The 12,364-nt window shown below is 31.6% G+C and overlaps 1 protein-coding gene and 1 long non-coding RNA gene across 2 annotated transcripts; one reads left to right on the top strand and one right to left on the bottom strand.

The window, feature by feature from the left end:
- Positions 1-327: 327 nt before the first annotated feature.
- Positions 328-2,847, bottom strand: LOC113557445 (proline-rich extensin-like protein EPR1). Its single transcript, XM_026963010.1, has one exon. The coding sequence runs from the start codon at positions 2,845-2,847 to the stop codon at positions 328-330; it is 2,520 nt and encodes an 839-aa protein (XP_026818811.1).
- Positions 2,848-4,311: 1,464 nt separating this feature from the next.
- LOC113547761 lies at positions 4,312-6,184 on the top strand. The gene is made up of 3 exons (XR_003404859.1): positions 4,312-4,608; positions 4,727-4,877; positions 5,774-6,184. It is a non-coding gene; the product is annotated as an uncharacterized LOC113547761 (long non-coding RNA).
- The last annotated feature ends 6,180 nt before the right edge of the window (positions 6,185-12,364 follow it).

The following is a 12,364-nucleotide window of genomic DNA, read 5'->3' as shown; positions in this document are numbered from 1 at the left end:
CATAGGTATACAAAATGCAATTGTATAATATTATCTAAATTAATTGCTTAAATACATACATTTATAAATTAAAAATTAAACACTATAATGTTAAAAAATAATAATAATTAGTGTTACGAAAATTGACGTTCGTGTTCGGTTTTATTTTAAATAGTAAAAATGAATCGTTCGTTTTACATTCAAAAGAAAACCACACGATTCAATTTGTCATTAAAATTTTCTAATCATATTATCGTATTATAACCTAATCGTAAATGATGAAAAAAAAAATTACAAATATCGATTCACCAAAAAACCAACGCCAACGTTATACGTCAAACGAGTCGTCTATGGCACCCTCGGTCCGGGATTGCTGGCGGCGAATTCAAGATCGGAGTCGTCGCTGTGGTGATCTGCATCACCGTCATCGTGGCGATCGGTATGAAACCCGTTATCCAGGAATCTGCTGACCAGATTACGCATGATGTACTCCCATTTCAGTTGACGCCTTATTTCGAGCGGTGCATTCGGTTCGACGCTGTCACGAGAATACATGACCGTGAAACAGTCTGAGCAGTAGTACGACACGTACGATTCCTCGTCCTGGACGAAGCTGACGTTTTGGTGCATGGTGGCAACGTGAGTCTCAATGTTATTTAGCCTTTGTGACAGCTGGACCTGCAGCGCTTCCGGTCTCATCGTTTCCCAAGTCCTTATCGGTTGAACGCAGTGACGAGGCCACATCGGCGGCATTGCAGATGCAGTCTGATCCGTGTCCGACGTTAGGTTCCGGTATGACGGCATTGCAGATGCAGTCTGATACGTGTCCGACGTTGGGTTCCGGTACGGTGGCATTGCAGTTGCAGTCTGATACGTGTCCGACGTTGGGTTCCGATACGGTGGCATTGCAGTTGCAGTCTGATACGTGTCCGACGTTGGGTTTCGGTACGGTGGCATTGCAGATGCAGTCTGATACGTGTCCGACGTTGGGTTTCGGTACGGCGGCATTGCAGATGCAGTCTGATACATGTCCGACAATGAATTTCGGTACGGTGGCATTGCAGTTGCAGTCTGATACGTGTCCGACGTTGGGTTTCGGTACGGCGGCATTGCAGATGCAGTCTGATACATGTCCGACAATGAATTTCGGTACGGTGGCATTGCAGTTGCAGTCTGATACGTGTCCGACGTTGGGTTTCGGTACGGCGGCATTGCAGATGCAGTCTGATACATGTCCGACAATGAATTTCGGTACGGTGGCATTGCAGTTGCAGTCTGATACGTGTCCGACAATGAATTTCGGTACGGTGGCATTGCAGTTGCAGTCTGATACGTGTCCGACGTTGGGTTCCGGTACGGTGGCATTGCAGTTGCAGTCTGATACGTGTCTGATGTTGCGTTCCGGTACGGCGGCATTGCAGATGCAGTCTGATACGTGTCCGACGTTGGGTTCCGGTATGGCGGCATTGCAGTTGCAGTCTGATACATGTCCGACAATGAATTTCGGTACGGTGGCATTGCAGTTGCAGTCTGATACGTGTCCGACGATGGGTTTTGGTTCGGCGGCATTGCAGATGCAGTCTGATCCGTGTCCGACGTTGGGTTCCGGTACGGTGGCATTGCAGTTGCAGTCTGATACATGTCCGACAATGAATTTCGGTACGGTGGCATTGCAGTTGCAGTCTGATACGTGTCCGACAATGAATTTCGGTACGGTGGCATTGCAGTTGCAGTCTGATACGTGTCTGACGTTGCGTTCCGGTACGGCGGCATTGCAGATGCAGTCTGATCAGTGTCCGACGATAGGTTTTGGTTCGGCGGCATTGCAGATGCAGTCTGATCCGTGTCCGACGATGGGTTTTGGTTCGGCGGCATTGCAGATGCAGTCTGATCCGTGTCCGACGTTGGGTTCCGGTACGGTGGCATTGCAGTTGCAGTCTGATACGTGTCTGACGTTGCGTTCCGGTACGGCGACATTGCAGATGCAGTCTGATCAGTGTCCGACGATGGGTTTTGGTTCGGTGGCATTGCAGTTGCAGTCTGATACGTGTCCGACGTTGGGTTTCGGTACGGTGGCATTGCAGTTGCAGTCTGATCCGTGTCCGACGATGGTTTTTGGTTCGGCGGCATTGCAGATGCAGTCTGATCCGTGTCCGAAGTTGGGTTTTGGTTCGGCGGCATTGCAGATGCAGTCTGATCCGTGTCCGACAATGGGTTTTGGTACGGCGGCATTGCAGATGCAGTCTGATACGTATGTGGTGGTGGTGGGTTCCGGAACGGCGGCATCTGTATCTGATACGTGTGCGGCGGCGGATTCCAGTACGACGGCATCTGCATTTGATACATGTGCGGCGGCGGGTTCTGGTACGGCGGCATTGCAGAAGCAGTCTGATACGTGTCCGACGATAGGTTCCGGGACAGCGGCATCTGCATCTGATACATGTGCGGCGGCGGGTTCTGGTACGGCGGCATTGCAGATGCAGTCTGATACATGTGTGGCGGCGGGTTCCGATACGTCGGCATTTGCATCTGATACGTATGCGGTGGCGGGTTCTGGTACGGCGGCATTGCAGATGCAGTCTGATACGTGTGCGGCGGCGGGTTCCGGTACAGTGGCATCTGCATGTACACGCTGTCCGGCGCCATCGGTATCTGTGATGTGGGTGGAATCATATTTGTCATCAACTGCAACGGCAACTGTCGAGGATGATAAGTCAACACGCTAAGTGGTTGCGGTGCCAATGGCTGGGGTGGTCCGTACGTCATTGACTGGTGCTGCAATGATTGCGGTGGTTCACGATCCGCAGTCGTCGGCAACGTTTCACTATTTGTAGCAGATGATATGTTTTCTTCTGAGTTTTTCGACATATCGTTATTATTTTTAATATTTTTATCACCGTTTCCGGAATAATATTGTACGTTAATTGCTACCGGAACTTCGATCTGTAAATCGGACAATCAAACACGTGTTATTATTGATTGGTATACATTCCAAATTGATATTGATGCGATTATGGTACCACCCAAAGCTATCTTCGAAGGACGAAATGAAAGCTTTAGATGTATCTTCAAAGTGTTGAAGAACCTCGAGCGCGAAATATCAATATGTAATTAGAAAAATCGGTTTGTGGACACACTAGATATTATATACAATTAATGAAATATTATAATATAATAATTAATAACTATATAAATTATAATTTATATTATAATAATATAAAATTCGAATATTACATACTTAGTAATAGGTACTGTGTTGTATCACTCATATGAATGACACGCATTTAGACCCACGACTTTTATATTTTGTTAACCCCAATAATCTTATACTACAGTTATATTTTATGTTTATTAATCGATATTTTATATTAAATATAAATAGTGGTTTAATTTTGAACAAAAAATAAACATTATTTACGTTAAATTTTATTTAACACAACGTTTGACTATTTATATGTATTAGTGGGTTTGCTTTAATAATTGTCAATCGAAATAGATTATATTAGATTTATGTAATAATAAATAAAACATTATAAATTATTATTTGTACCTAACTATTGTAACTTGTAAATTTAGAATCATTATGATTTATGTTGAATATTTACCTCATTAAAACGGTTCACACAATCATACGTATAATATTACTAATATTCATTTTCATTTCATTAATTTAATACCTATTTGGCTATTTACACAATATACACAAATTTAATACAATACAATACATAATTTAATATTAAAACTTCTAGTAGAAAGATAATATAAATATATATGATTTTATACAAAATAGGTAAAATGTATAACTATAGTAATGTTAAAATCTAATATTATATTGTTTGTAGGTATAGGTAATTATTAACACTCATTAATTTTATAGTAGTGGGCAGTGGCTAAACGTATGTGCGGTTGGTGACTCCACTTCCTGGCTCCTGTCGTCCGCGGTAAATTTAAACCTGATATTTCAGATAACGTTCACACAACAAAGGCACGTGCATTTCAGATGTATATGATTACATAAAATAATCTTTTGCTGACTCCGGGGACTCCATGATTGAATACCACATTACCACCATGTGGAATTGAAAAAAGGCGGTAAAATGGTTGAAAAAGATTTGTTTTCAAATATCCCGCCAACAACTGTCTGTGTTTGAAATCTATCATATTTAATATCGCCTCGAGATAAACGGAGTCACCAACCGCACATACGTTTGGCCCACGATTAAAGATATCGTAATATTAATGATAATCGTGGTTTGGCCGCTACTACTCTAGTTGTAGATATTATACTATTTATAGTCTATAATATAGCTAATACCTATACGTCCTATACTATAAAAAAATACAATAATTACATAGTTTTTCTTTAAAGCCGACATAAATATGCATATTTATTCTAATAGTTAAACATAGGTCTAAAATATAGATAATAGGAAGTTTCTCAGATACAAACGAGTTCAGTGTTACACCAATTAATCGGTTAGGTACCTATATGGTTGAGACGATAAATCCCGATTATAAACTGTAAGTGATCACGACTAGAGTTTCGATTGATTTTGTATATTCGGCAATCGAACGGAATTTATTGGCCAGTATATAAAATTCAGTTGGCAGTTAATGACAAAGGATTTAGTAAGTATAATTATTATCCATATAATTTACATACTTACAAGTCTAACATAAAATCAAATGTAGTTTTAACTTTATATCTATAACTTATTAACTCTAATGATTCAAATCTAAAATATAGGTAATTTTAATAAAACATGGCACCATAAATTTCTTCTAACTGGAGACTTGTCTGCAGATGCTAGTGTGCTACTGAAGTTGATGTGCCTCGAGAAACTATTAACTTTAATATGGATCATACGTACCTAATGATTCAGAACCTAAAGAAGAAGGTAAATACTCAATTATGTATAATATATCTATTATCTATAGATCTATTTATTTGATGTTACACTAAAATAATATGCAAGTAAAAATTAAAAACTATACATTTTTTAGGTTATAACTAAAGTCAGGATTTATACTCTGTTTTATTTGTGAAATATGATGTCTATATGCAGCTAAAATTGATAAAATATTCTGAAAAATATTCCAAGCGTGAATTTTAGTGAATTTTAACTATATATAATTTATAGAAACTGATAAATTTACCTTTGAAGTGCCAAGATAAAATAATTTCACTGTAGAAACTATGATAATAATTAGAAGTGTCGTCTAGTCTCTAGCTATAGTGATATGATCAAAACTAAATACTTTTTGACAGTGAGAATTGATAGAAAAAAAATATTTTTGTCTGAGCCCTATGATTAAACTTGTTGATATATTATCATATCTTTAAGCATATTTTTAAAAATTTTAGGAATTTTTTATTATATTTTTTGGAGGGTATGATCCTAAAGATCATATAACAAGAACTCTTTCAAAGTTATTTAACAATGAGTATGCTACTAAACGCACAATGTTGAATGTACTGGACGGGACATGATAAAGATAAATCATAAAATTGGCAATACACAATTATTACAAGTTATCAAAAGTAAAAAGTAAAATTGATTGTTTTCCATTGCCAAAATATTACTAATTAATAAATATCAATAATCAATTCATATAATTATCTTTAAGTTAAAGATTTAGATTTTTTTTTAACTACATCGTTAAAAGTAAAAACATTTATTTTTAAACAATTGTTATTATTTTTTATTATATTGCAGTATTTGCAATGCACTAACTATCTGAATAATAGAGTAATATTTTTATCACTTATTGGCTTTGTTTTTCATTGTTTTAGAAAAAAGAAAAAAGAAAGAAAAGCATTGGAAAAATATCATAACGCCATTTAAAAGAAATCATTGACCTCAAACAAAATAAGTATAAACAATTAAACAGTTACATCAAAATAATCCGTTTGATATATCCAAAAATATTTCTAAATTAAATAATATTAATTCAACTTTATATATCAAAGACAGTTTAATTAAAAAACGGCTCCTATAAAGGAAAGGGTATGGTAGTATACTGTTCTTTGGACATTGTCTACACTCTCAAAACTAATGAGTCATTATGGAACAGAATTAATGAAGTATATTTTAAAGGAGATAGTCCATTATAATTATAACCAATAAATATTACTGATAAAATACTTTAAAAAAATATATACGTTTAACTGGAACTTCCAGAGAACAAATTTCAACTGATTTATTAAATCTTAAAGTGTATTTACCAATTGAGTTTATTCATTTAACAAGGAAAATAGGAAACATTGATCACTGAAATGAAATTTTTTCTATTATATTTTAACTCTATTGTTTTGAAAGGTAAATTAAACAAACAATTTTATTCACATTTTATGTTGCTATTTTGTGCAATAAAAATTTAAGTATGCTTAATTCTTTGTCAAACTCAAGTTAATTTTGCTGAAGAATTCTTAAAACAATTAGTTGTTTCTTATAGATCTTTGTACGGAGAACATTTTATTTCATACAACATGCATAGTTTGAAACATTTATCTTATATGTAGAAATTCATGGTGCTTTGGGCAATTTTAATTGTTTCAATATGAGAATTATTTAAAAAATATTAAAAATATAATAAAAAGGGAAAATATTCTATTCAAAACGTAAGTAAATTAGAATATTATGAAAACAAAAAGTATTTCTTTCTCCTCCAGTATTGGCAATATTACCGTATTAACCATTAACATTTACAGAAATAGAAAATAAAACTTTTCTTTATACTATAATTTAAATGATCTATAAACTATACAAAAATATAATTTTACATGATTTAAATATTCATTTATTAACATATCAAAAAAAAAAAAAAAAAATTCTATATATGATTTAAAAAATGGAATGCTTGTCGTTATTAATGATATTGTAAAACATAATAACAAATTAGAAATAAATTTGGTTGTCCGACATTTTTAAAATCAACTTTTTTTTTTAATCTAATGAGTCTATAATAAATAATAATTGATTCTTTTATATTGGATACAACATTATTATCAAATAATTTTTGTTTAATTTAAATGAAATAAAATATAAATGTATGTCATCCAAATAGCGGTTAATAAACCAATTATTATGTTTTTACACCATTCTTTGCAAATAAAATTATTAATTTGTAATTATTTTTTTTTTTTTTTTTATGTATTTCAATCTATGTTTACTGTTTAAATAAATGTCATCTGTTGTTCTGTAAAATATATTCACAATACTCATTTAATAGTAAATGAGACTCTTGTCTGTTTCAATCTTATAAATAAAAATGTTTTTACCATAAAAAAAATATTGTAAAATAGTTTAAAATATAAAATTATGTGTAAATATACAATGACTTATTGTTACAATTTTACAGGGGTGACCAGCAAGAAGAGACTCATGACTCAAGAGCCACCAATATACTAATAAATAATAAATATAGAAGAGCTGAAATGAAAATAAGGTCATAAATATATATATATTGTAAAAATGTTTTGTATCTATCATATTATAACATAACATTATATATATATAATTTTCGATATTCCATACACATTACTTGACATACTCGTCATTACTTAAACGTATTGGATTTACATTGTATGCTAATACTTTCTTAACTAAAGTCTTGTAAAAGAAACTTTTAAAATTGTATTTAAATACAGATACAAGTACATCCATTCAGAAAGTATTTCAAATACATTTCAAATACTTTTAAGAAAAAGTATTTAAGAACAAATACTTGCCATGTATTTAAATACTTTTTTATTTTACTTTTCTACTAGTTAGCTTTCCAATTTAATGTTGTAATTACTAATTTAAAATTGTCATGTTACATTCAACTAGGTTTTATTAGAACTTTTCGTACCACCAACTTAATTGTATACTTAAAAATGAAAATAAATAAAATTTGCTATATTATAGCAAGTTTTTAATATTAGATAGTAGGTTTTTAATGAAATATAAATAAGAGGATATAAAAAGCAATAAAAAAAAAAAAAAAAAATCATTCCCAAAAATTGTTTTTGTATTTAAGTATATTTTTAATTAATATTTTGTAATAATCACATTCACAAATTAACGAAACATCAGCATTAGGGAACAGAGGTTCTCGACATTTATGAATGAAAAATATAAATAAAATAGATATTGTATAATAATTTTCAAAAAAAAAAAATTTGTGACGACTAATATATTTATATAATAGTATTGGAGTTTCAAACACAAATAAGTCCTAGTCAGTATTTGAAATACTCTACAAATGCTTATATTAAAAAGTATTTAAAGAGTAATCTAAACACTATAAAAATATTTAAATGCATGTACTCAAATATAGGTACTTTACTAGACTGCAGTGAGTTAACAATGTATCAGTCATTGATATCAGCTATTGTCTATGATAAATCAAAAATTCAAAATGAGCAGCATTATTAACTTACGAGTATATACATACGTAGTTAACCTAACGGCATAATATTTTGTTCAACAACATATTTATTACATTAAAACAAACATACAATATCGTAAAGAGGTCCGTGTGATGGCACACACACACACATACATACACGATACACACTCCGGATGACTACTACTCAATTGCACGACGGCGCCAATAGGTACGAGCGAATATTATATGTTATTGCGTCAGCAATCAGCAAACAATTATTTTGCTTCACGACCCTTCCTATGTTATGTTACTACTGACTTACACGCTAAAACGTTTATTATATTATAGGTAGGTATAACTTAAATCTATATTTTAATGCTATTGTATTATATCCCTATATAGGTATAGCATGATATGCTTCATTTATATAATATATTATTTTATTATATTATTGGCCGTGAATAGTATACGCGGCAAGTTACACAGTTATATAGGTTATAAATAAAAATAATTTTTTAAGAGACAATTCCTCACTCACTACTCACGTAATTCTATTAAAATTCTACATAGTTATCAACTAATGTCATCACTCACCACAGATGCATAACTAGAATGACCGCTTTATTCTGAGAGAGAACTTATATGATTTAAAATAATTATTTAAAAATTTAATATTTGTTTTTAAATTAAAAAAGTTGGGATAAAAATTATAAGAGCACAGGTTAAGTTTTCTTATATTTATAAAAATAGTATTTTAATTTTTCGATTAGAGATCGAAAATTGTTATTCAAATATTTGGAAATTATGTAAAATACTAATTTTTGACATATCAACCATGAAACGATGAGCGTTAACACGGCAACGGTGAAAATCAGTCAATCAAGAAATCTTCGGATTAATCAGATATATAATAATAAAATTAAACGGACGTTATAATTACCTTTTATTTTTGGAACTGGATAGAAATGATACGAATCGTTTTAAAACGTGTCTATTACGTACTGCGTAATGTATGCTTTCCACGTGTATGCGCTATTAAATTTCTGGTTCTTTGGTGTGGGACGCTTGTCGACTGCTCTGCCAAAGGTTCAAATGAATACTGATTCCCCCATGAGATTCTTAGACCGACTGTGTATCGAAAATTTAAGAGGCCCCGCAATGGTGTTTTAGAAACTATTATACAAAAGAAAGATTGTATATATCAACTACCTGCTATTGACAGGAGACATAAAATGATATATTTAATGTATACCCCTACGGGGTGTGTCGTGTGTGATGTTAAAAGAAACCGGTCAAGAATATCGTCAGCGGGGGATGATGTACGTGTATGTGTGTGTAGTCTCGACCACGCATAATGTCGAACAATACGATATAAGTAGAAACCCATATATTATATTCTTATGCCTGACCCACCCTGCAGTGTGTATCTAAATCTTTATTATATACTCATCCACTCGAAGTTTTTGGAGAAAAATAATTGAAATTCAACGTATTTCGTAAATGTTTCTAACTAAGAGAACATGATAATTGTATGATTATTTATAGTATGAATAACCAACATGGTAATTGTATCATGTGTCACAGTGAAAAATGCTTTGGAAATAGCGTTCGTATACCTATAATACAATGACCTTATTAAAAGAAATTATATTTTAATTAATATATATATATGTATATATAGGTATTCTACGAATTATCATTAAGTGATGTGATATTCGGTGTTCACGTTACAATAAAAAAATTGTTTTAATATTTATAAAGGATTAAACAGGTTACAGGTACAAATGCTAACGTTAGTTATTACATATTATATAAGTATATTATAATATATTATGTAGAATTTCAATTTTTCTGCTAACAACATACATTCATAACATATTTTATAAAGACAATAATTCAGAATTATCTAGCTTAATATAAAATTATGACAATTACGTGGCTTGGAAACCAAAAACATAATATCGCCCAAACTAATATTATAGCAACAAAGAATGATACATTTAAAAAAAATATTTATAGTAGCTTATCATCAAAACCGTTAACACTGTACACCTTCCGTAATTGGCCATTTATAACATACATAATTTATATCATACAATTTATAGTATAATTAATAAATTATTTTATAATAACATTGAAAATATAAATTATTTAATAGTTAATAATGTTAATATGCGTTCTAAGCAAATCGTTCTGAGAACGCACAAATTACGTTGCTGCATACGAATTGGTGCCTGCAGTAACAATAGTTCTTTCCGAATTGTGGTTCCGCCTATATTGTTATGGGCGTTATGGCTGTTATGGGTCATACTAGTTGCGTCCTGATTTTTTTAGACTATGTACATCGTACATGCCAGTTGCGTCCGTCAAATATCCCGCCAACACTGTCTGTGTTTGAAATCTATCATATTTAATATCGCCTCGAGATAAACGGAGTCACCAACCGCACATACGTTTGGCCCACGATTAAAGATATCGTATATTAATGATAATCGTGGTTTGGCCGCTACTACTCTAGTTGTAGATATTATACTATTTATAGTCTATAATATAGCTAATACCTATACGTCCTATACTATAAAAAAATACAATAATTACATAGTTTTTCTTTAAAGCCGACATAAATATGCATATTTATCTAAAGTTTAAACATAGGTCTAAAATATAGATAATAGGAAGTTTCTCGCTCAGATACAAACGAGTTCAGTGTTACACCAATTAATCGGTTAGGTACCTATATGGTTGAGACGATAAATCCCGATTATAAACTGTAAGTGATCACGACTAGAGTTTCGATTGATTTTGTATATTCGGCAATCGAACGGAATGTATTGGCCAGTAATATAAAATTCAGTTGGCAGTTAATGACAAAGGATTTAGTAAGTATAATTATTATCCATAATAATTTACATACTTACAAGTCTAACATAAAATCAAATGTAGTTTTAACTTTATAATATAACTATTACCTAATTGATTCAAATCTAAAATATAGGTAATTTTAATAAAACATGGCACCATAAATTTCTTCTAACTGGAGACTTGTCTGCAGATGCTAGTGTGCTACTGAAGTTGATGTGCCTCGAGAAACTATTAACTTTAATATGGATCATACGTACCTAATGATTCAGAACCTAAAGAAGAAGGTAAATACTCAATTATGTATAATATATCTATTATCTATAGATCTATTTATTTGATGTTACACTAAAATAATATGCAAGTAAAAATTAAAAACTATACATTTTTTAGGTTATAACTAAAGTCAGGATTTATACTCTGTTTTATTTGTGAAATATGATGTCTATATGCAGCTAAAATTGATAAAATATTCTGAAAAATATTCCAAGCGTGAATTTTAGTGAATTTTAACTATATATAATTTATAGAAACTGATAAATTTACCTTTGAAGTGCCAAGATAAAATAATTTCACTGTAGAAACTATGATAATAATTAGAAGTGTCGTCTAGTCTCTAGCTATAGTGATATGATCAAAACTAAATACTTTTTGACAGTGAGAATTGATAGAAAAAAAATATTTTGTCTGAGCCCTATGATTAAACTTGTTGATATATTATCATATCTTTAAGCATATTTTTAAAAATTTTAGGAATTTTTTATTATATTTTTGGAGGTATGATCCTAAAGATCATATAACAAGAACTCTTTCACAGTTATTTAACAATGAGTATGCTACTAAACGCACAATGTTGAATGTACTGGACGGGACATGATAAAGATAAATCATAAAATTGGCAATACACAATTATTACAAGTTATCAAAAGTAAAAAGTAAAATTGATTGTTTTCCATTGCCAAAATATTACTAATTAATAAATATCAATAATCAATTCATATAATTATCTTTAAGTTAAAGATTTAGATTTTTTTTTAACTACATCGTTAAAAGTAAAAACATTTATTTTTAAACAATTGTTATTATTTTTTATTATATTGCAGTATTTGCAATGCACTAACTATCTGAATAATAGAGTAATATTTTTATCACT

Source organism: Rhopalosiphum maidis, chromosome 1 (assembly GCF_003676215.2).
Source record: "Rhopalosiphum maidis isolate BTI-1 chromosome 1, ASM367621v3, whole genome shotgun sequence".
NCBI lineage: Eukaryota > Metazoa > Arthropoda > Insecta > Hemiptera > Aphididae > Rhopalosiphum > Rhopalosiphum maidis.
Note: the sequence above shows the minus strand (reverse complement) of the source record. Positions and strands in the feature narration are given on the sequence as shown.

Coding starts and splice junctions, on each gene's coding strand:
- LOC113557445 (XM_026963010.1), bottom strand. CDS start 2,847: ATGTCGAAAAACTCAGAAGAAAACATATCATCTGCTACAAATAGTGAA.